Genomic DNA, 25,798 nt, shown 5'->3' with positions numbered 1-25,798 from the left:
AAAAAAGCCTCTTTGTATCCGAAGTACATTTGCAAATGCTTGATGGCTGCCAGGCAATGAAGGCCTTACACTGTAGATAAATGTTGTGTACACACTGTTCTTAATCTGATTCTGCTATGAATTGGGTGTTTGTATCGCTATTTTTAGTCCTTTTCCAGTTCCTGATTCTTGCATGTCACCCGGTCTTCCCATTCTGGCACCCTATTTATTTCCCATTGTCACAGGTCTTCCATTGCTTCCTTTAATCTCCCAGTGCTCACACCCTTCTCTTGGTGAAATTTCCCATTTTACACAGCACACGAGCTGGTTTTGCTACCAGTTGGTCACTTGAGAGGGAGATGCAGCTAATCCCATCTCCCTGGAGAATGTACAAGCATGATAATGTGTCTGCACATGCATTTGTCACTTTCACACCTCGTGAAGTGGTCCTCTTATCATGTAGCATGATTATAAAAATTTAATTTGTTCAGCCACTCTTATAATGCCGTCTCTGCTTTTTTCATCTTTTAACGAGGTGGCAGGTTTTCAGAGTGCTGAATAGAAATGGCTAGGTAATGAAGACTATTCACTGTATTTCAGCTAATATTTCAGTTGTTTTTCTTTATTGGCCCTTTGTGACTCCTAATTGTTCTTCCTTTGTTTAAAAATGGCTTCTGAAAGATGCATGGATGTTCTAAATCTTCTCCACTGGAGTACTTATACTCTTATACACAGATGCTGGCGAAACGTCAGAAAGAAACTCTGCTAGAACATGGCCACATAGCCCGAGAAACCCACAAAAAACTACTTATACTCTTCTCGGAGAGTAATTGTTTTCACATTCCCATGAGCAATTTGTCAACATGACTCTCCTCTATAAGGCACTTCACAGCAGCTTTCATGTGATGGAAGCATACAGGAAGCATCCAAAGACCCTTTTTCTGCCTCCTAATATAGGTGCTTTCTACTTGCTTGAGGGGCAGTTTATTAAAGATAACCTGTGATCAATGTCTTGATTCACTACGGGAAAAGAAAAGTATTTTTTTTCTTTTTTACTCCACATGTTAGTTCCAGTTGTATGAGGAAATAGTGCATGGTCTGGATGTGCCAGATTTTCATACAGTTTCATTTTCAGCACAAGACGTGCCACTTCAAGGGGGGGGGGGGTTTAAATTTCCATCAAAAGAAAAGACACTCTTTGTAACAACAGTAGGTACTTGACAACAGAGGGCAAGGAAAGATCATGTAGCAGATCACCTCCTTCAAGTGGCAGTCGTCCCTTTTCTGAAACATTTCCCAAAGCTTTTCATGGAGAGCACAAGATTTGCTAAATAAGACAAGCGGTTTTAGCTGTATGAGGGAGAGGGAGATGAGAAACCAGAGGACAGGTACTGACAAAAGGGTTTTAGGCAGAAACCACAATTCTGTGACCTAATTTACATTTGGGGATCACTTTTCCCATCAACCCACTTCATATTTATGTGCCTAATGGATTTATGGTGAAATTTCACTAGGTTTACTGAGAATACTTAACTCTTAATTAATCCTTGTTATCACACTGCCAGCCTCAGTTGTGCTGGAGATAGTGAAGGGTCTTGTTCTACAATCCTGAAGTTGCCATCTTTCTTCAGAAATAAGATTATCTTTATCTCTGGGATTTGTTGTCACAATTGAAAGTGTGGCTTTCTGTGGGTTTCCAAGAAACCTGTTCATGAACCTTGCATGTTGATGCTTCATAGTGTACTGCCCAAAACAATATTTAAGTAGTTTGTGTCTATGTCACATGTACACTGCTAATTACTACTGTTACAACTTCAGTGAGACTATGTTTCTAATATCCCATGGTGTTTCTTTGGTTTCTGTTTAGCCACCAGCTAAATACCTCTTGCCTGAAATGACAATATCTGATTATGGGAAGAAATGTGTGGTCATTGATCTAGATGAAACGTTAGTGCACAGTTCCTTTAAGGTATGTATCTGATCAGTATTCTTTGTTGTTGACTGATACAGTTATGAATTTATTTGTACAGTGTAGGCCAATTTTCTCTAACCTGATGCCCTGCAGATGTGCTGGACTACTCCAGTACAACTTTCATAATCCCACATAACTGTTGCAGTCCAACACATCTGGAGGGAAACAGCCGTACACATACACAGAGACAGACACACACACACACAGAGAATTAGTTCTACCTTCCAGAAATATCTTGATTAGAATCCAATTGACAACTGTACATGTGTGAGTGGCCATCAGAGAAGATTTCCATATTGCCTCAAAACTCTGTGCTTTTCAGTTGAACTGCTAGGTATGTGTTAATTAAATGAGAATTCAAGCAGTGGACGTGTGTGTGTGTTTGTGTGTGTGTATGTGTGAGTGTGAGAGAGAGAAAAAAAACGAGGTTTGGACATGAAATAAAAATATGGGAATCCATTTCCAGCCATAAAATAGCTGAATGTATTTCAGCCAGTGCTGGAATATTTCCCAGGAGTCTTTCACACTTTTTTTGGACTACGTTTATGTAATTACGAGTTCTCACTTACACTTTTGGGCATGGAAGAGACTTGCAGGATGGTTGTATGTGAGGGAACTATAGTGAGAAACGCAGGCTGAATTCACAACGTTTTTGAACATTAACACTTTCATACCATTGCAGGGCAGTTCTCACAAGTGCTGTTGTTCTTGATAATGAATTGTCTGGTTCTCTTCTGTCCAAAGCGGGTGGTATCAGTGGCTTTTTGGAACTGATGTTCCCCTAATCTCACCTATTTGTTGCCACCAGAGTTGTCAGTGTGTAATAAATGTACTGGTACCTTATTATTATTAGTTAAGGCAAGGGGGTGAATTTATAGTTGTTTATGTGTTATGTAATTGTTAATGTAATTGTTTATGCATTTTTGTAAACCACTTTGATCTGTTGGAAAGGTGGTATATAAATAAAATTTATTATTATTATTATTATTATTATTATTATTATTATTTCCAGATTTTCTACTCCTATCTTTTTGTAGTAGCTAGCTGATATCATTTAGGCATGTTCTACCCTTGAGATAGTGATTTAAACAAGCAGCAATATAATATTTATTTTAGAGCTCAATATATTTACACATGGGATTGATTTAAAGATCAGGCAATTACATATTTTGTAAAATAAAATATCACACCTTCAGATATTCTGTCTTGGTGGAATAATACAGGAATCACTTTGGTTTAGTTTATTACATATTTAAGCCAAAGGGCCTCTTTTCCCCCATTTCTCTTTGCAGTGAGTTTCCAGAAATGTACACATTTTGTGAGATTGTTTAGTTAACTCCAAGCAAAAATCCCCAGACCTTGCTCTTTATGAACTGGACTAACCAAGAAATAGCAGAATCCTGAGATAGCAGAATGGGTGGCACTTTCTCAGATTTCAGACAAAGAAAGAAATTATACTTCTGAATGCCCCTCTCTACTTAAAAAAAAGAAAAAGAAAAAACACTTCCTATAAATAGAAACCATTCTTCAAATCTGACTCTTTGATCTACTCAGTTCTTATTTGCAGGGAGTTTTTTTAAGGAACAAATGAGATCAGTGAATAATGACACTTCTCTATTTGCAGTTTATACTGGTACATTGTATTATACCACTATATTTTGCTGTTAGGATAAAGCCTGAAATTGTATGGCTTTCATGTCAGTAATCTCATGTTTTTTGTTTAGAGCAGAAAATTCAGTGTGTGAGGTCTCTTCTGGAAAATAGTACCACTCTCCCTTTTAAAAGGAAAACGTCTGTTCAAAGTGTTGACAGGTTGTTTTGGATTCTTGGAGAAACAGAGAGCAGCTGTTGTAATGATGCATCTCCCACCCAAAAAATGCCCTGGGAACAGCTGGTGTAGGCCTTTTCTGCAGTAGTATTGCATGATGGCAGAGGACACTTTTTTGCAAACCCCTTACAAACCTTTTTGAGAAAGGAGTGTGTCTCCATAGAGAAAATGAGAGCATCTAAATATTAACCAATATTCACCACATGGAAGTGTCAAAAACTGCATGCTGGAGCCATTTTATTCATGACTTGAACTGGGGAAGTGCTAGGATCTGCTTTTCCTTACAAACTGACCACCTGGTGCTGGGCAAGGATGGGGCCGCCCATTTTCCTGTCTCTTTCAGAGCTCTCCAGTCCTGTCCCTCCTGAAACCCTTCTTCAGAAGCACATGTGTTTGAGAGGAAGAGTTGCAGCCTGCTCCACCTAGTGGATTTGTTTGCAGGAACCAAGCAAGAGTCCTCTCCTGTCAGAATGAATGCATGAATAGAAGCATTTTGACAGCCGTTTTGTCCACACTGTAGAGCAGAAGGCACAAATGTGGGTGTGTATAGGCAAATATTTGAACAGGATAGTTTTCCAGTTCTTTGGCAGTTGTTCTAAAAGAGTTTTCAGTGACAATTGTGCTACCAAGTTTCTACAGTTTTCCAGAGCTCTGCTGTCACTCCTGATACTCCCCTTGAGTGTGTGTCGTGGGGAACTTGTGATAGTACAAATTGTTCTCATTTTCTAAAGCTCCTCTTGTTTTCACTTTTCTAGCCAATTAGCAATGCTGATTTCATTGTTCCAGTTGAAATTGATGGAACTATACATCAGGTGAGCAATGCTGCTATATTTCCCATTCATGCATGCTGGTGCCAAGCTTCTTTTTCTTCTTTTTTAATATCTAAAGAGTTGTTTTAAATTGGAGATTGTGTTGTCCATTTTATATTATTTTGGAGAATGTCAGCAGTAGTTTTCTGCCCTGTGAGTGTGTACATAGTGATCTCATCAGGAGATATATTTCCATAAGATGATGCTGTAAAAATATGGATTTATATTTACATCTGAAAGAGATCCACCCCCACCAGAAGAACTGTTAAATTACCTTGGCAAAGGATGAAGTGTTAGATTAGAACTAACTGACAGATTAAAAGGAGTGTACCACTCAACAGGATGAGATGGCATTCACGTGAAATATGAAATAGCTGAACTGTTATAAAAAACATGCAAGTTATCACTACATTTCAAAAGGATACAGGGTGTCTAAAGCAGCACAGACCTTTCAAAAACTACATCTGTGTGTGCACTGGAAGAGAGACAGTGGAAGGCGATGGAAGACAGAATTGTGTGATCTCATTAAGAACTTTCAATGTAGTCTTGTTCATTTTATTCTAAGCAGCTGATTTGCTTGACTGAAATGTTTAGAGCAGTGATGGTGAACCTTTTTGAGGCCGAGTGCCCAAACTGCAACCCAAAACCCACTTATTTATCGCAAAGTGCCATGTTCCTCTGGCTTTCTAGTAACAAACTTTGGCAAACTCTGTGCTGGGACAATGGCACATGTGCCCACAGAGAGGGCTCTGAGTGCCACCTCTGGCACGCGTGCCATAGGCTCGCCATCACTGGTTTAGAGCCTCTTCATTTGTTATCTCTAGTTGGCAAAGTTCTCATTCTTCTAATGAGAAAGAGTTATAATGGTGACCTCTCAGTCTTCTGCAGTGAAGGCACATACCTAACACTCATTGTTTTCTTTTCAATATATACCTGTCTTCTTGCAAATTACCTTCATGAAATGCATTCTACTGAGATATCCTTACATGTGATGAGCATTTTAAGGTTCCTGATTATAGAGGGAGAAAGAGGCAGTGTAGCTTAAAAGAACCTCATTTCTTAGCCAATAATATATTTTTTATCATACAGAAACCCCCTGTTCTTAGAATCCTAAAGTTGGAAGAGACCCCAAGGGCCGTCCAGTCCGACCTCCTTCCATGCAGGAACTCTCAATCAAAGCATCCCCAACAGATGGCCATCCAGCCTCTGTTTAAAGACCTGTTGTCTGTTTCATTTCTTGTATTGTGCTTGGAGCTAAATTGCCTCAGCCATGTGGGCATCTTGCTAATTCATATGTTGTTCTTAACTGCATAGTAAACTTTTACATTTTACTGTAAGCAACTGAAGCTCTTGCAGAGCATTGCGTACTTTGGAATTCAGTTTCTGTCTTCCTTTTCCTTTCACTATCGGTTATATGATTTAAGAAGTTGATGTAAGACACAGGGATATAAATAGATCGATCTACTTAAGCAAAAAACTAAGGGTTTTTCCCCCTTATTTTTTGTCATTGAAGACTTGGGGCAGCCTTCGTCAACCAGGTGCCCTCTAAATACCATAAGTTGAGAAGTTTTCCTTAAGGCATATTTCAAGGGCTTCCCTTCCCATACTAAGGTTGTCCTTTTATCCATTGTTCCCTGCACCCTGAAGTTCAGAGATTTGCCTGGAGGCCATTGAGGATGGGGCCTTTTGACTGGTGGCGGTGACAGGGATATTCACACTGTCAGTTATTCATACATAGTGCTGGTTTAAATATCAGTTGGGTGACTGTTAAAGATCACTGTATTTATATAGCTTTTGATTCATGATATTGTAATTATTCACTGCTTGCATTCTGGTCATAGTTTTACTCTTTTCTTGTTGATTCATTTTAAATTTTTGTAAGATTTCAAAGCACATTTTGTGGACATACAGGATAAAAATGTTTCAATGATGTGTCTATGCTATAGGCTTAAAGCTAGTTGGAGCAGTTGTTCCTTTCTCCCACAGGAAAGTAAAGAGACTTTTAAGAGACTCATGAGATCACTCAGTAAACTACAGTTCCCATTCTTCTTTGATGCCAGGCATGATATTAATTCTTAAAGCTGAGTACACCTGTAGTTTGTAGGTCACTTGTCATCTACAAATATCAGTCTTCATTTTGTGTCAAATCTAGGGGTACTTTCTAGGGGCAAGAGGTATGAAATGGAAGCAGGCAAGATTATTGAACAGCTAATGTGGAAGAAATAGCCCTTTTCACTGGTGGCATTATTTCCCTTGGCCTTCCCAAAATACATAGTGGTGATTATTCTATTATGATCCACAATCCCATTGTTCCTTTTACAGAAGGCAGAGTGGCACCCACACGAACTTACAGGGAAATTCTTTGGAATGCTAGGCAGGGGAATAGCAAATCTTCTTCTATAGCTGTTTAGTCATTTGCTTTTTCAGTAAATTATTGCTAAAAATATGCCTTCGCATTGCTGTGCCTCTGTCTGATATATCTTCATTAACATCAGGAACAATTGACAAGTATATTTAATAACCCCCCAAAATGCTTAAAAAGTGCTTTGCGCAGCACATCACTCCAGTTTCTGAGTGTTACAAGATTCTGACTTGAAAGAGGGTGTGTGAAATACCAAGCTTGCAATATACAAAACAAGCCATCGCAATTGTACCACCCAGTGACTATTCGAAAGCTACATTTTCCTGAATGGACAAGTCATTGTTTGTCCTTGGTCTAAAGCGATCTGAAAAAAAGCTCATACATAATGTAGATCACAGAACAGTGTGCCTGGGTACAATAACAAATACTGTATATTGAACAGTAAGGGTCTTTGCGCTATTTCAACAGCCTGTATAAATAAACAAAGTAAGTTATTTCCCCCCTATAGAAAATAGGTGGTGATGGGAACTGTAGAAGAGACAAAGACAGTGATGTACAACTCCACTATGTGATAATTTTTGGCATATATTCTTTCCTTAAAAGGCAATGCTCTCCATGAGCCAACGTTCCAGAAGAGGCTATGACCTGGTTCAAGTAATCCAGGATAGGCTGTGTGCATTCTTAATGGCCTATCCTTGATTACTTGCACTGGGAGATAGCCACAACACAGTGGATGAGATGCTGGAAGATTCATGTCCACACATCTTCTCCCAACCATTGCAGCAAGAAGTGCTTGAAACTCTAGATATCAGAATATTATGTGCTACGGGGATGGCTTGGTTATCATGAGTCTCCCTGCCCCTCCAGATGCACACCAATTCAAAACAAGTGACATAAATGTGACAAAATGAGAGCTTCGAAGTAACATGTCACAAAAACTGACAAGGGTTGAGTCTCCCTTATCCAGAATTCCAAAATCCAAAATATTCCAAAAACCAAAAATTCTTTCATGGGTGGCTGAGTTAGTTCCTCCTTTGCTTTCTGATGGTTCAGTATACAAACTTTGTTTCATGCACAAAATATTTTAAAATATAGTATACTGTTACTTTCAGGCTATGTGTATAAGGTGTATGTGAAACGTAAATGAATTCCACCCTCCAGGATGTTTCATTATGTATGTATATGCAAATACAGATATTCACAGATACTCACAATCCTCCCCCCCCCCCCAAAAAAAAATTCAAAACTCATCTGGTCCCAAGCATTTCGGATAAGGGATACTCAGCCAGTATCATTACTTGAAGAAAAAAAACTGTAATGACTTAATATTATCCTAAAATATTGTTTCAGTGGGTGGGCTTTCCCGTTTCGGCTACTTTGTGCTTTTAAATATATGTTGTTTATAACTAAAAAGTATCATGTTAGTAGTGTGTTCCTCACATGCCACTCTTTAAATAAGTAACAGTAACAAGTTACTACTTTTGTGAATTACTTTGGCTATATTATCTGTTTTTCTACCTCTGTGGTTATAACTCTATGTTCCTTGACAGCATAAAGTATTTCCATATTTTTTTCCAAATAGGAGTAAGTTCTTCACATTAATATAAATTTGTTTAAGGGGCAGAAGTTTTTTTATTGCTGTAACGTGCATACAATCCTGTCATCATCTTTTCTAACAAAAAGTGAGTCCAGAATTTTGCCATTTTTGAGGGTTTAATGAAATGAATTATGAGCTCCTTTTAACCTTGAGACTAAAACTCAATTTTTTGAAAAGTGGGAAAATACTCCAAAAAGAATAATAAAATAAATTTGAATAATAGTGAATAAATTCACTCAGCACTGTGGTAGATTGTTGTTCTGTGGTAGTCTTAAAATGTGTATTAAAATGTCTGATTGGCCACAATGGACTAGATAGGCCACTGGTCTGATCCAGCAGAACACTTCAGTATGTAATGAAGTGGCTGTTCCTTAAACCTGACACACAAATATGAAAGCCCAAAGACAAAAACCTCCTGAGTAAGACTTACTAAGAACACCAAAAACCCTGGTTACTTCCACAACTGAGCCCTTGAGCAATGCTAAGATTTTCCTTCTCTGTAGTGTGCTAAAAGCTAGATTACACATGCTCCATGTGGCACTTAATATAACACTGTATTCCCCATATTGCTACCTCCTTCCCACCATTTCCAATACTCTAGAGCTGGAAAAGTGGTGGTTTAAAATCAACAATAACTTCACCAGTCCAAAATGTGCAATCTGAAAGAAACATGGGATAGTGCAGGAATGCAACAAATTAGCAATGATGCTTCAGGATTTTTTGCAAAATCTTCACTAAATAATTGTAATAGAGGGAAGCACCAATTTCCTTTAATCTCTTTTCCTTGGTCTTGGAACTAAAGCTAAAAATATGCCTAGATTGGGGATGAAGAATATATAATCCTGTAGATTTTACTACTTTGCAACTCCCTTTATCTCACACATTCCCATGTTGACTAGGACTGGCGATATCTAGAGCAGTGCTACATAAAGTAGTGGTCCCTGGACTGGTGCCAGTCCATGAGCCATTCAGCTGCCAGTTCCATGCATGTTTCCAGGAAGCAAGGAAATAATGGTAGCCATTGGACACAAATGTGGTATCATTTCCTGACATGAGGTGGGATGAGCCAGTCCGCACATAAGGTAGCTTAAGAAGCACTGGTCTAGGGGATCGCAGGTTGCTTTCCCCAGTCTAGGCAAGTGCTACAACACTGTGGTGAATTCGCACATATTTTTTCATCCTACTGTGCCCCTGCAAATTGTCTGTTCATCCCAACTTCCTATGTTCTGCAAGTAATGTAGTGGTGTTGACAGTGTTTGCTAGCAAGACACTCAAGTCATTTGTTCTACTGCTGGTACATACCAGCAGAAAGAGCCGGATTCCAGGCGGCTTGGACATGTGGTGTATGCACAACGCACATCCCTAAGATGCCGGGGACACACTGTGAAGTCGCGCTGAGCTACCACATGACAACAGTGTTTTGGCTGTGGAGCATTTAGACGCCGCACGCTGCCAAAACCTGGAAAAACCACTGCCACAGCAGCAAAGACACCTTTTTTCCAGTGCAAAAAGGAGATACTTTTTGTTGCTTCTTTTTGTGCTGGGAAAATGCCACATTGGGGGCATGGAGTGCAGTTGCTGCTGCTCCAGTCCAGTGCACAAAGGGACAGGATTAAGTTGCCCCTTTACTTCCATCTGTTTTTGGCCCTAATAAGGATTTTTGTAGCACTTGTATTTGCTATAAAGGTTTCACAACAATTTCTGTATGGGGTGGTTTTGCCCCTCAGTTGCTGTCTACAACATTTAAAGGACTGGCCTTTCTTACTTCCATCTGTTCTTTTTCTTGTTTTGCCTTATCTTGTCTTTTCTGTCATAGTAAATGGCCATTCTTAGGAGAGACCCATGTTGAATACTGTGTTCCTATCTTATTTGGATTTTAAAACAGGTTTTTCTGCCCTGCTGATTGGCTGTCAAGAAATGTTCTCTGATCATGGAAAGCTAACTTCTTTTATTTAGTTAAAAATGTATTCCTCATTTAAGAATGGAAGAAAAAACCTAATATTGTCCTTGTGGTTGGTGTCACTAATCATTTCTACTCTATTTACCTATCTTATAAGCATTCTAAGCTTTACTTACCTATGGATTCTCCAGCGTTTGAATTACAGTGACCTCTTTTGGACCTCTTTTTTGATCAGCATCTTTTCCCTACTGGCTTATAATTCATAGTCACAATTTACAGGTTTACCACAGTGCTTGCCACATATTCCTGAGTCTCAGCTTCTGTTATTTTTCCATCTTTCCTACGTCTAGGTTTATGTATTAAAACGGCCGCATGTGGATGAATTTCTTCAGAGAATGGGAGAGCTTTTTGAATGTGTGCTGTTTACAGCCAGTCTAGCAAAGGTAAATCACATAGTCTTTCTCTCTGCATCTTGCTGTTTTATCTCCTTTCAGGTACCCTGAAATTGCCTAGAATGAACCTTGCAAGTTACCAGTGATTCTGGGATTGTAAAACAGCTTTGTGACTTATGTAATATGAAGGATATCTCCTTTGTGAGAGTCCTGCCTTGGAAAAATTTCCTTGTTTGTTTTTTTTAGTACAGCTCCACCAGTCAGATGGTTCTGTATTCCCAAAAAAGTAATTTGTCTCAGCTCTGATGAGGGTCATTCTCAGAATCTAAAAGGCAAGTACCCAGGGATTCAGAAGAGCCACTAAGCTAGTAACCTTATAAAGAATGAACCAAAGGATTGTGATCTAGAACTGCTCAGTACTGAACAGATGTGTTGCCCGTCTAGGCACTCTTCCTCCCAGCTCTTTCTTTCTCTCTCTCTCTCTCTTATGATGCCTAAAGTCTTCTTCAAGGGCCATTTTTAGGTTGGACTTCCTTTGCATGAAGTATCAAACAAGGAGAAAAATAATTATCTTGATCTTCCCCCCTTTTCTTCTGCTTCTTTATCTGGCAGCATGTACTTTTGTCTACTAGTGTGTGGGTAAGTGTTTCCATGGTAACAATATCACATATGGGCTTGTCTCATAATGTAGCCTCCATGTATTGCTCAAGATGCCAATATGAAAGGCTTTTTTTAGTTACCATGGTTATGTGGAGGGAGGGCAGGCTGGAGAGAAGGGATGGAATAAATAGCTTATTACATAAAGTCATATCCGAAAGCTGGGCACAGATATATCCATTTCAGTCCAACGTTGGTACAGGCAACTGGTAGTTTTGAAGTGGCTAAAGAGTACAGAATGTACCTAAACACATGGCAGGCACAGTTTTGTAAACAGTGCTTGTAAAGCTTGAGGTTTATACCTGCATGTGTGGTGGTGTGGAATACGAAAAGCAGAATGGATATTTTGTGTACTCTGTTCTGTTTTGTAGAGCCTTTGTAGAAATAGTGGTGTGTGTGTAGCAAGCTCCATAGTAGAGTTGGTTGTGTTAGTCTTGTGATGTTTTCAGTGGTGTCTGTAGTGGTGTAGCAGCAAAAATGAATCTGATCTTTTTCCGTGGTAGAGAAGGAAGTCAGACATTTGCAAACTTTATGGCACTGGAGAATGGGAAAAGTTAAGTGTTCCTCTGTTAGCAAATAGAACTGGGCTTCTTCTTCATTGTTACTGTAACCCACACAAATGGTTTATCCTGTGCCTGTGCAGCGTATCTTTTGGAACCTACATCAGCAGACAAAAGGAACTAGCAGTTTCATCAGGAAGTCCTCTGTCTTATGAGTGTTACCCAAAAAACTAGGGTCCTGGTAGGGCACCCACAGATTGAATTCAATGGGGAAATTAATTTTTCTCAATAGGGAGTAGGGAGAGGGCCAAGGTAACTCTAACCAGGACCTTTAGCATATGTATATTGGTTCCAAACTCAAAGAACTCCAGAGGCAGGTTCCAAATTAGTTTGGTGTATTTATAAATAGGGTAATTAATACACATTCAAAGCACTCTTGTACACAAGAAAGATATAAAAGGTGGTAGCAGACAGCAAATTAAAATATTTAAAATAGGCAATACTTTACCAGTTCCATAAGCCAGGGTCCAACGATGGAATGGCTGGAAGTTCAATGGGACTCAGTCTGCTGCTGTGTGGCACAGAGAGTAGTACTGGGGGGGGGGGGGGGGGGGGAGGCAAGCTTGTATCTGACAGAGTTTCTGCCTGATTCTAACTGAACCAAAATGGGAGTGCCTAAGTGGGCATACTTACAGGTCTTGAGGCAGTTGGGTGGATTTTCCAGGAATCCCAGAAACAATGGGATTTATTTATTCCCAGCTGGTTGATGGTTTTAACTTCAGAGTTACAAAAGAAATATTTTTAGTTGATGGTGGTAACATTGATTTAATCAAGCAGTGATAAAATCAGGACAAGTCCAGGAAGTGTGGGACAAGATGAGGTGTTGAGGAATACCATGGAGGCTAGCAGCGAGATTGGCTTACTGCTTTAGGCTGACTGACCTCTTTGTCTTTGACCGTCAAAAGGAAATGCACATGGCAGGGGGTTGGGAAGAAGCAATACTTACACCCATTAAGTTATATTGGTCCTTTCCACATGCCTTCAGGTCATATGTGACCACTCTTGAGAAGTTTCCTTGGCTTTGCAAAGGCCATTATGACCTTTCCAAGATCATGCTGATGGGGCCTCTATGTAACTGCTATTATAACAAAATACAACAAAATATTTGTACCCCAAAATAACACAAGGTATGCAGGGTGTGCTAACACTGGGCTACTGGCAAAACACTTTAGAAGGTTACAAAAGATGCACTTTACAGGCCCAGGATAACTCATTTGTGTGACTTCACAGATGACTACTTGAAGAACTACAGTTACAGGTATGCAACCTGTCCTTTCTAGTTTGATAGAGCCCTTACGTGGGCCTAGGGGTGGAATTTCTGTTAAACCAGTCAGCCAATATCTTTCACCAAGTTCAGCCCAGAATTACTGTTGTTTTCCATAAGTTCTAGAGAGCTGACCAACTCCAGGTTCGTACAGTATATTTTTCTTTGTGAAAGCCCCTGTTCAAGCATCTGTTTGAAACTGATTGATACTTTTTTCCCTAGGAAAGCCTTTGACACTAATATAAGAGATGGCTATTAACTATGCAATTTGCTGAGTTTGTAATGTGATGTTGAGTTTTGTATATTTTATGTGCTTTATGCTGCAACTTGATGCTTTGAGTCTAATTGAGTTGGATGTACAGTAGATATTAAAATACACTGTCAGGATTATTCAAGAGCCATTTGGAAAGTCCCACTCAGTAGAAATATCACACCTCCTCATCTGCATAACAAACACATCAGTCATGTGAGATTAATAGTAAAAATTCAGAGTACATTTCAGATTACCAATGTATAGATTCAGAGCCTCTATTCTGAGCCCAGTTCAAGCTGTTAAGAACCTTGAACCCAAGACTCAAGCAATAAGGTCTTGGCTAAGGCAGCTTAGGTCCAAAACACACTGCAGAAATAATCCACTTTGAGACTGCTTTAACTGTCCTGGCTCAGTGCTAGGGAATGCTGGGAATTGTAGTTTATTATGGCACCAGAGTTCTCAGACAGAGAAGGTTAAATGTCTCCCAAAACTACAGTTCAAGAATTCTCTTCACTGAGCCAGGGCAGCTAAAGCGGTCTTAAACTGGATTATTTCTGCAGTGTCTTTATTTATTACTGATTATGTTTAAACAGACTTCATATTGGACTGTGGGAAATAATTCTGCCTCTTGCAAAAAAACCAAGTATGTGGTCAGATTCAGCAGCAAAGCTCTCTCATTCCTCAGCATTCTTAATTAAATCATTTAATTATTGTGAAAGTTTTGTTATGACCAGCCAGTACTTAATCCAGTAGTTTTACCTTTGATCTCTTTGAGCTCTACTTCATAGCTTCATTTGATGGAGTAGTAGGACATACAAGGCAGGTACATTTTTAATAGCTTTTCCACCTCTTTCCATGCATTTGTGTGTCTAACAAAAGAGACCTTCACACATCTTTTCAAATCACGGACTTAAGTGTGGCATCTCAAAGAAATCAGATCATGAACTAGACCATATTGCCCTCTCTGACCATTGCCTTTGCAACCAGACTTGCTTCTGAATACAGTATGCCCCTCGTATCCACTGGGATTTAGTTCCAGGACCCCCCATGGATACCAACATTTCTGTTTACTCAAGTCCCATGATATGCAAAGTACAAAATACCTTGTTATCCATATTATATCCATAATTTTATATATATATATATATGATTTGAAATATATAGTTCTCTACAGTACTTTATATTATGCATCCTGTGTTTTATAGTATTACTATTGTGTGGCTATTTACATAATAATATGGTCATTGTTGACAATTGTTGAGTTGTGGTTTCATTTTTTGGGACATTGTTATAATAGAGTGTTATTATATTGTTAGTTTCTCCCTAGCTATTTTTTTTATGTATAGTTAAATGGTTTCCCTTATATAAAATGACAAAAGCAAGGTTTGCTTTTTGGAATGTTTTCTTTAAATATATTTTCAAGCAGTGAATAGTTGAAACTGTGGATACAGAGGGCTGACTTGTAGTTCAGAACTGATACAGAGGTTGTTATTTACTCATAACAATGTTTCTTCAGTAATTTGTGAGACACACACACATCCTTTATCAGTTGGTCTGAGTTTTAGCATCAGTAGCCAGAATCCAAAGATCCAAACCAGTTCCATGAACTCAAGGGGTCTTTGGACTTCCTAAAACAGGGTTCATCCTTCAGTTCATGTCCAATTATTGTTTTTGAAAAATAGTTAGGGGCTGCAAAAACTCCATAGCCTTCATAGTTCTTTGGTCATTGCCAATGTGTTCTTTGAGAAATAAGTAATTAGGCAAATATTAAGTGATGACTCTGGATTATGCATTTTCTTTCTCCAAGAATGATTGTGAAATAAGAGATAAGGAGTGGCCTTATATGGAGTGAGGCTGTCTGTCTAGACCAGCATTGCCTTCTCTTACTGGCAGAGAGTATCTACAGTCTTGGGGAGAGGTTAACATTTCGCTTTTAACTGGAGATAATTACTATTTTGTGATTTATATGTTTCATGTTTTTGAATGCCTGTTTCTAAAAAGAAGAAAAGAAAAAGCAGATAGACAGTAAGCATGTTACCAAGAAAATATACAAAAGTTAAAGACACTAAAAATAGTTTGTGATAAAACTTAGGATTGATAATTATGTGGCCCTGCAGATGTTGAACTACAATATCCAGCATCCCTCACCATTGGCTACACTGCCTATGGCTACTGGGGCTTGCAGTCTAACAACATCTGGAGGGCTCCCTGATTCCCATCATGAAAAAGGAATAATCCAGTGCAAGGGATTGATGGTGGGATCTGTGATCCATGTGTCCATTGCAGTGCCTCCCAATATTATTTCATTAAAGGAAAGAATGCAGATAGAGCCTCTAATCTCTGGCCATGGAAGTCCTGAAAGATCCATATGCATTTTCAGGTAGGCCCATCTATATCCTTTAGGGGAATCCTTTCAACAAAGGCTTTTTCACACATGTTGTGCTAGCATCATGGAGTTAGAAGTAATCTTTATTCTTGATCCTGTGTCATAATCAAACCCTGCAATTAACTATGTTGAAATAGACATTTTTTTCAGAAATAAATTTTAAATACTTGTCATGCTTGGCTTGTACACGTGATTCTAATCATAGTCAGATCTTACTTGTGAATATCCTCATGTGTTAACAGGCTCAGGTGAGGCATAAAACTCCTTAAGTAATTTCCAAATTGTAAGAGAACTGGATTGTTGCCTGTGTCAACTCTTAAAACCGCCAGTCACATATTCCAATGCCTTTCCTTGCTAATTAGAAGAGCATTGTACTGAAGAGACTCTGCAGCACCTGGGGAAGTATAGCAATTCAGGGAGGAGCTCACCCTGCCTGTTTTGTTCATGTGAAAAATGCCAAAAGCCACTCCTTATGGAGGGGGAAGGGCAGTAAGGCCTCCCATTCCTATTGGAGTTCTGGCATGTTCTGTGTCGCAAACTGTGCAGGTGCTTTAAAAAATTGTCACTATAGCTTTGCCAGTAATACTGTACTTTAGTCTGGGGGCTCCATTTACAAGGAAAATGTCAAAGATTCTATCTTAATCCTGTAACCTTTTTTTTAAATCAAAGTATGCAGACCCAGTGGCAGACTTGTTGGATCGCTGGGGTGTGTTCCGGGCTCGGCTCTTCAGAGAATCCTGCGTTTTCCACAGAGGAAATTACGTGAAGGATCTAAGTCGACTTGGGCGAGAGTTGAGCAAGGTTATTATAGTAGATAACTCCCCTGCATCTTACATCTTCCATCCAGAAAATGCAGTAAGTAGCTGTAGTATTTCTAGATTTATTTAGTTAGGCATTGGCTGCCTTTTGGGATATAATAGTCTGTTCTAGTAGGAAATGTAGCAGTAACGTTCACCATTGAAACATGAGTTGCATAAAATGCCTGTTTTGGCAACAGTTCCATGCATTTTAGTTCTGAGTTTGTTCCAAAGAGGCCAAAATGGTGACTAGTGAAACAGGTTTTGTTCAGGGCACAATTGAACACTAAAGTGATAATTGTCCAACTCATTGTTTCTCCATCACCACGTACGGATGTGATAGCTGGATAGTGAATAAAGCTGGTAGGAAGAAAATCAACTCATTTGAGATGTAGTATTCATTAGCAGTCTACCATCCAAGTGTTCATCAGGACTGGACCCTCTTAGCTTCCAATATCTTACAGAATCTTGCGCCTGTCAGATATTTAAATAAATAAATAAATAAATAATTTAGGCTGAGTGGAAGGAGGCACTCAGGTATTGTAGATAGGAGGAGAAACCTGTGTGTTGCTCCCTTTCTCAACCCGCATGCCAGCCACCAAACCAAGCCTTGTCTTGTTGGTGATTAGATACCTGAAATTTTGCAACAGCCATGACTCCATCTATGATTTGCCCCATTAGAACAGGAAAACTGAGGGTCACACAAGCAGTATCACAGGTCCCTGGTATTTCAAACATTACCTCCTCATAAGACTTAGAGATTATTCTGCTTTAATGAAAGCAGGGATTTTTTGAACTCTTGGAGCAGCTGTTCAGCTATACAGCATCTAGTCGTATCTTACATAAGGTACCAAATGTTCAGTTCTTGGAGCTGTGAATGAAACCTCATGACATGGAAGGTGGAGGCGGAGGAAATAGACAAGCTCAGCTTCTTCTCACCATCATACAATTAGCTGTATTTGTTGGAACAAACTAGCAGGTCTGATGTGAGCAATATGGCCACTTATTGAAGTACCAGAACTACAAGGTTTGTGTTGATATCTTACTTCACAACAGTGGCATTCCCACCCCTGGTGTTACCCAATGTAGGAGGTGAGGAGGCTGCTAGGGGGCCAGGCAAAAAAAGCACACTCGGCCTTCTCCTTCACTATGGTGGGAGCGACCTCCTCATGGGGAGACCAGAACTGCCATGGCAAGGTCAGGAGGGGTGCGCTCTGCCCTTATCACCCTCTTCTGAGCTGTCACCTGATGTGGGCAGCACCTCCCTAGTGACACCACTGCTTCATGTTTATATTTATTTCCTTGGTTGTAAGAAGATGGGTAAAGTGTTGCCTGCATCTCCATTTGATGTTGCCTCCAAGCACCACTTTTGTGGCCCATGAACCTCCCATCCCTTAAAAAATCCTGCTGATTTTCTGGTAATATTGTCCCCCAACCATTCAATGCAACCCCAACAAGCTGCAAACGTGGCAGTTTGCTTCTCCCACCTTCGAGCCCCCAATAAATTTCCCAAGCAACTTTTAAAATATTTAAAGGCTGAAAGTTGTCCATAATGACAACCGGAAGTGACATGACAACCCTTCTGGTTCATCTGAAACATGTTGATGTGGCCCACAAGGTCACTGTGGTGAAAATAGAGCACCACCTGCTCTTCAGTTGCCCAACCAGGCTGTAAGTGCATAAGTACAAGTGTACAAGTGAGACATTTTCCTTAGAACAAAGTTGTTGGTTTTTTTTAAATGAGATAATGCTAACTTTTTTCTGTTTGTTCTAGGTGCCTGTGCAGTCCTGGTTTGATGACATGACAGACACAGAATTGTTAGACCTTCTTCCGTTCTTTGAAGGACTAAGCAAAGAGGAGGAGGTCTACACTATGCTTCATAAACTCTGCAACAGGTAGCCTTTGAAGCCTAAAAGCACTGATTGACTGCAGCCACTCTGGGAGACATTCATAATCACACAGCATCTAAAAGAGGCTGTTTTTTTCAAGAGTGATAAACGCTCTCGATCTTCCTCTTGCAATGCTGTACATGAAGGACAATCGTGAATTGATGCTACTAAAATCATGGGAATACTGATGCCGTAAGGTGATAAACTACTTTTTTTTAAAAGAAAAAAAATTAAAACGAAGCTATTTTGAATGGAACTGTTTTAATGAATTTCATAAATGGACACGTTTTACAGATCCTGCATTTTTTCTTAAAAACATGCCAAAAAATATATTTAAAGCTTGATGTTGTTTCAGCACGTGGACTTGACCCTTGTTCCCCCTTCCTTACTCAACCCATTCCATCCCGCTATGCAGACCATTTCCCCCACTCCATCCTGCTTATAGAGCAGTTGACCTGACTCTGAACTTTCTTTCTTCCATGATAAAGTGCCTTTTTCAAATGTTGTTTTAAGATTTAAAGGAAAAAAATCATTTTTGTATGAGACATATTTCCAGGCATCTTTTAGTCTTGTATTGTTTAAACGCTTGAAGAAGAAGAGAAAAAGAAGAAGAACCGTATTACATGGATGGAAAACAGAGCATTGGAAACAGGGATGGGAGTTCTGTCTCTAAGATTATATCTTTAGAGTCATACGGGCTACAAGCTTGGGTCAGGCTTGAAAGGTTCAGGAGTATAGGAGCAGGTATACTGAAGTCAACTGGGTAATATATATGTCAGTGACATAACTGTCTTAAAAATCTGGGGCATGTTTTGCACATAGCTTAGAGTGTATCTGAATATGCTGAAATGGAATGGAATATACACACAGTGGCAAGTAATTCCTCAGCGCCTTCCAGAAGGGTCTTCTATGGTCTTTGCTAACGCACAAATAACAGGTATTTCTGTTGTTGGTGATGAGATACTGATATAAATTATTGAAGGTTTATTTATGAAGCTTGAATTCTTTCCATACACAAAGATGTGCATCAAGCTGTTTGCAGAATATATCCCCCCCCCAACCCTAATGAAAGGAGTGGGATATAAACCAGGAGCACGCCTCTCATTCCTAGCAATGGGGCATACACAGGAGACAGATCCCAATTTTATTGTGCCCTGTGTATTTTCTCAACTGCTGCTACAAAAGGCTCACCCGAATGGAACTGAACCCCGGCTGTTATACTGTTCTTCGCCACTGTGCCTGTGCTACTGAAACCTTTGTTGAAAAGCTGCAAAATATGGGCAACAGATAAATGCGCCAGCTTTGTGTTTAAAGCCCTTTAACATATATTGGCTGACACAATCAAGTACAACCCACAAATTTACTTTTAAAAAAATGGGCTTGTGTGCCCTGTTCTTAATCCTTCATTGTGGTTTTTTTAAAATATTTTCCTTCTTTTTATGCTTCCTTATTTTAAGGGGGGGATTAGGAGCAATGATTCTTAAGTGTCCTATGAGTGAAAGATTTTGTTGCATCTCTCAGATCAAGTATGGGATTGTTCACCCTTAACAGAAGTGCTGAGATTATTAAAACTGAAATTCTCTGTGAAAAATGTTTTGTTGAGAATTGTCCAAGTGTTAAAATCACTCCATTGACAGTTTGCATGAATACTCTCAAATTGTTCTCTTGCTTGGGGCTTCATGCTTTTTATATTTAACCCTGCCCTCCCATCCTTTGCCAATTGATTCAGAGTAAGGAATGTCAAGAGTTTGTCAGTGGTAGGAAAACTGATGCTATCAAAAACATCTATATCCTTCACCCTTTTTTACTCTTTTTGGACCGCATGAAGCTAAGAGGGCACACTCAGTAGCACAATCCCTTTTTGGCTCTTTTAATCTCTCTTTCTTCTCTCTCTTCCCCTTGCACCAGTGGAAATCATAGTTGCTCAAATTTAGCCATGCTGGACAGGAATTGTCCAAAAATGTTTGGTGCTCAACCCAGCAAACTGTCAAATGCTGAAACTGGCTTGTTGCCACTCCTTGCCTTTACCGGAATATGGCCAGTAGGAACCTCAAGGAGCTGGAATGGATTTCTAATCCTCAGCTAAAAACATCTAAGCAGCAGCTTGAACCCATTAATTCATAAGAAAAACAAAGAAACAGTCCAGCCTCCATGGGCATGGAAAAGGTCAGCCTTCCCCAACTTGGTGCCATCTGGATGTACTGGAGTACAGCTCCCATCATCCCCAGCCGGCCTGGCCACAGGATTGGAGAAGGCTGTAATAGGTTACCACAGGCACAGTAGAAAACAGACATCACTCCATAGTACAGCCGTCCCCAACCTGTACCTTTGAAACGTATTGGACTATAATCCCCAAAAATTCCACAACTCTGCTATCTGTAGGATTATGGGAGTTGCAGTCCAGCATATATCAGGAACATGAGGCTGGGGAAAGCCACCATCCTGCAGTTTTACCCAGTGTTTCCAGAGCTCTTACAGTGTTGTATAAGCAGTACAGACCTATTTGTCCCAAAACAATCTCCCACCTGTTCACCATCTACACCTTGCTTGACCATGGGAGGTTATTCCCTTTAGTACTGTATGTGTTGTCTGCCAGGAATTTGGCAACATGGAAAATACCCAACTACTGGGTCATTTTTTTTCCTTTTTAACTTTTGTTTAAAGTATGGATTCTGGTTAGTCCATGAAGCTTTCTGTCATTCAAAATATTCTCCTGATTTTGTATTTCGATTCAAAATAATGAAACAGTTGTACTGCCAAAGCATGTTCTCTGAGCAGTATTTTTCCACTGTGTTTCTGGCCTTGTGAGCCTCAAATACAGTCTGCAGGGAAAGTATTCAGGTTGTAGTGAGGACAAGTATGATGGGAATAGTTGGAATTAAGTAGAAGAAAACCACAGGGGGTTCTTCTTGTATTAACTCTCTCGATCTTCCCAACTGCCAGTTAATATCATCTTGCCCTTTCTAGTGTGGTGTGACCTTCTGACAGTTTTATGAGATCTGTTTGTACATAATACAGACCATTTTCATTCAATGTTCACTTTTTATAAAATCAGTGATTTTATCTCTAACCAGTTGCCTTAAATGTCTGTGAATGAATGTTGATTATTAAAAGTGTCTTGTAACGTTGTGGAATCCACATACAATGGACAATGGAACTTCTCTTTTTAGCTCTAGTTTTAAGACTACCCTGAAAATAACTCTGGGACTTTGAAATCTACTAAATTCTGGAAAAATAGTGGCATATGCTGTAGGCTATATTTCAGAGGAAGGAATTGGCAAAAAATACTCCTCTGAGTATTCCTTCCCTAAAAAAGAACTTATGAAATTCATGGGGTCACCGTAAGTTGACAGGCAACATGAAGGCACACAAACACACACATATTATAACAGTGTCATGGCACCTTAAGGGCTAGTGCCCTTAATTTGTCACTGGTATTTTTCATGAACCCCAACTCAATTTGTGACTGTTCAGTTTATGTTCATGGAAGATAAAACGTGGGAGGGCTGTAGTATTTGCCTGGCAACTCAGACTTATTGCCTAGTATTCTTATATATTGCAGAAGGTGATAACATGTTTAAGAGCCCCTCCTCCCCACTATATATATATATATATATATAGAGAGAGAGAGAGAGAGAGAGAGAGAGTTGGACTGCGACTCTGGAGACCAAAGTTTGAATCCGCACTCAACCTTGGAAACCCACTGTGTGACTTTGGGTAAGTCACAGACTCAGTCTCAGAAAGCTCATGATTGGTTCAACAACATAACCAACTTCAGAATGCCAGAAAATGATCAATCATTTAAAAAAAAAAACACTATGGTAAATGGTTGGGCACACTTTGGCCTCCCTTATTTAGAGTCCTGAAGAAGCTCTTTGCTGCAGACAAGACATGGCAGCACACATCTGATGTCAAATTGCAACTTGTAATTTAATTTAATAATTTAATAATTTGTTTTATTTATATACCGCTATTCCAAAGATCGTAGCAGTGAACAGCAAGTAAGCTAATTAGCAAGTAAGCTAATTTGCTCCCAACAGTCTGGGTACTCATTTTAGCGACCTCGGAAGGATGCAAGCCTGAGTCGAGCTTGGGCCCTTTTGCTGGTCTTGAACTCACAACCTTGTGGTTTTGAGTGAATGGCTGCAGTACAGGCACATTTGTGTGTATGGCTGGACTCTGCTCCACATGATAGCCAACAAAGCCCACTTGCTTAGGTGGGGCAGAGCTGATGGCATTTCACTAAGCTTTGAAAGGTGACCTTCTTGAACTTTAATTCTCAGACGTCCCCATCCAGCACTGGCTCAGTAGTGGATTCTGAGATTTGCAGTCCAAAATAGTGGGTTTTCTAAATTTTGGCTCAGAGATTATATGGAGTTTGTAAAAATAGGTTCACGATTCTTGTATTTTGTAGGCATCAGAGTTCCAAACTTGATATCATTTCTGATTGATGAGAGCACCATTTTTTAAAAAGTTTTTCTCATTCTTATCCTGTGGTTTAACAAAGCAGGTAGGATCTCTTGCTTGATGCCATGACACTGAACCCATTATGTCTAGTTCTGCCATGTGGCTCTGTGCCTTTACCAAGCACTCAAATGGCAAGCTTCATTCTCTCAAGTTCCTCTGTAAACGAGTATACCAAGGAAAGATAGAGTACAGTATTTTAATAATACCAGATTCAGACATAGGAGTTTATCACACAAAGGAGATCAGGGATTTATCCCGTGAATATCCTGGAAAAATCGTGTAATTACACAAAATGATTTCACACAATGTCGCACAAAATCTGCCATTAAAGTGGTCACAAAGAAGCATTAACATGCATTGTTTTACTTTCAGGATTTCAGCAACAATGCATTCCTGATGTCACTTTATTTGCACAATTGTGTGTGATAATCATTTGCGTAATTACTCGCCATTTTTGCTTTATTTGCAGGATGCTTAAAATGTGCTTTAATCTCTATTTAATGCAGAAATTAGCCCCAGTGTATAAACTCAACAGTCATGTTAGTCACTCAGGTGTTGCCTGACCCGAAGTTCTGTTGTCACTTGTATGTTGGGTTTGGAGGGGGTGGGACTGAGGGGAAATAAAAGGGACACAAACCAATCTGTGGATGCAGTGCTTGCGCATGGAGAATTTCCATCCCTCTATTAGTGTGCTGCTTTCATCCTTCGCTCCCCTACCTGCATGTACGTCAGAGGGCTTATCTACATTGCTTATAAACCCTGAATTCCCCCTGGGCTTACTGCATATGGTTTGCATTACACAGGCACAAACCCCCAAATTGGTTCCAGGCTGTTTACACAATGCCCTGGCCTGATTGGGGGTTTCCACCCCTTGTCCTGCATTAAAAAGACTTAGAGCTTTATCGTATTATTGAACGAAGTCAGCAGGCAAATGAAAAGATGTGTGTGTATTTTTCTCCCTCTGCATGATGTCATAAAACTCTGGGAGAGGGTTGTAAAACTGTCCCATTTGCCAAGCTGAAATAATCAGTTTGGCAAAAATGACACTTTTACAACTCTCTCCCACACTTTTGCAACCTAAAGACAATGAGAGTCATGTGGAGGGTGAAAAAAAAGGTGTCTTTTCATTTGCCTCCCGAGTTGGTTTAATAATACAACAAGGCTCTGAACTTTTGCTCCTGGTTTTCCAGAAAACCCAGATCAAAATGTGGAGACAACAGTTGTCTCCCTTCCCATATGGTCTCTGTGAACATCCCTGCCCAATTGCTCTGTGGGCATGAGTGGCTCATCTGCAGTGGCGATGCTGGCCAACTCATAGACCACATAGGAATGCAACCCCCTGTCATTTGCCAAAAACCAACAGCAGATAAGGGGGGGATTTGGAGGGAATTCAGGGCCAGAACACTCAGGGGACAGTTCAGAGTATTCTGGCAAATGTAGATGAGCCCAAAGGTGAAAGGAGCCATGAGGAGCAAGGGAGCAGCTTTGGCTAAAGGCTTCTCTACACAATTGAAATACTCCTCATTCAAGTCGATTAGAATACAGTCTGGCCACGCACAAGTCATAGGTTCAGCTCTTTTGTGGTGGGGGGGGGACTGTTTAAATTCTGGATAAAAAGGCTTTGCGGTTTTTACTGCAGTATCCGGGAGGATGTGCATTATCGAATATGCAGCTGTCCACTCGCATTGATTTGGATGGGAGAATAGATGATGATGTGATGTGAATATGCACAGAAAAATGCAGATAGACATCTATGCGAATATGTAAGAATTTACAGCATTTTGCGTAATACACTTACGTGTAGACTAGCCCTAAGTCTTTTGCCCCCTAGCCAGCTTTCCCTCCTACTTGATGAAATGGCTTATACTTTACACCATGAGTAGCATACGCTGAGAATAGAGGGACTGGATGTGGGTTTTTTGCAATCCACAAATGTATGCAGGGGAGTTAACATGGCCCACCTAAGTCAATGGGAGTTTTCCATGCAAAAGCTGTGCATCCTCAGTGGATGGGATCGTGCCCAATATAATTTAGCTAAAGAGACATCTAGTTTTTATCTCAAAACTGTGAGGCGGGATGATGCCTTGAATGCATGGGCGGAAAAAATCCGAGGTGTAATCATGATTAAATTGTAACATGTTAAACTTTTAATACTTGAAAAAAAATCCCACATGTAATCATGACACACACACACAAAAAAATCCCATGTGTAAACTATGGCTATGTCCAAAATATATTTTGTCAGAATAAAAAAATTAAAATCTGCAGGGTTTTGAAAGGAAGATGTCAACAAATAATGTAATTTGCTGTGTTATTTTGGCAAAGTTGGACAATTCTGTTTCCTCTTGTTTAGCCTTTCCATTATAATTTTTTATTAAAAAAACGAATTTTACTTGGCTGAATCTCACTGCCTTCAGAGTTTTGTCTTCTTATGCATCCAGCGTCTTTCACTGCATTATTTACAAACTGGGGTGATTTGGGAGCAATATGGGCCTATATGGGGGAATTCCATTTTGGAAATGTCAGTGTATAAATCTATAGTTATATATTTTCCAACATAAAAAATGCACTATAGATCTGTTTTAAATAACAACAACAACACTGATTTCAAAGGTGCTGTAGAATTTCTTTTGAGTGGCTTAGGAAATTAACTGGGGTTAGGCTATTGCTTGAAATTTTGTCCAC

The 25,798-nt window shown here is 39.7% G+C and overlaps 1 protein-coding gene across 2 annotated transcripts in view; it reads left to right on the top strand.

The window, feature by feature from the left end:
- The window catches only part of CTDSPL (CTD small phosphatase like), an 88,012-nt gene extending 62,497 nt beyond the window's left edge, over positions 1-25,515 (top strand). The window contains exons 4-9 of one of the 2 annotated variants that reach the window (XM_089533692.1): positions 1,847-1,948; positions 4,535-4,591; positions 10,798-10,890; positions 11,452-11,478; positions 16,629-16,814; positions 18,531-25,515. In XM_089533692.1, coding sequence (XP_089389818.1) covers positions 1,847-1,948; positions 4,535-4,591; positions 10,798-10,890; positions 11,452-11,478; positions 16,629-16,814; positions 18,531-18,656 — 591 coding nt within the window. In that variant the 3' untranslated portion in view covers positions 18,657-25,515. The remainder of the gene's footprint in view (positions 1-1,846; positions 1,949-4,534; positions 4,592-10,797; positions 10,891-11,451; positions 11,479-16,628; positions 16,815-18,530) is intronic. The other variant, XM_089533693.1, reaches the window with a different exon arrangement.
- The last annotated feature ends 283 nt before the right edge of the window (positions 25,516-25,798 follow it).

This window comes from Sceloporus occidentalis, unplaced genomic scaffold, assembly GCF_023333645.1.
Source record: "Sceloporus occidentalis isolate IW3139 unplaced genomic scaffold, rSceOcc1.0.p SCAF_7, whole genome shotgun sequence".
Lineage (NCBI taxonomy): Eukaryota > Metazoa > Chordata > Lepidosauria > Squamata > Phrynosomatidae > Sceloporus > Sceloporus occidentalis.
This window is presented reverse-complemented; position numbering and strand designations above follow the sequence as displayed.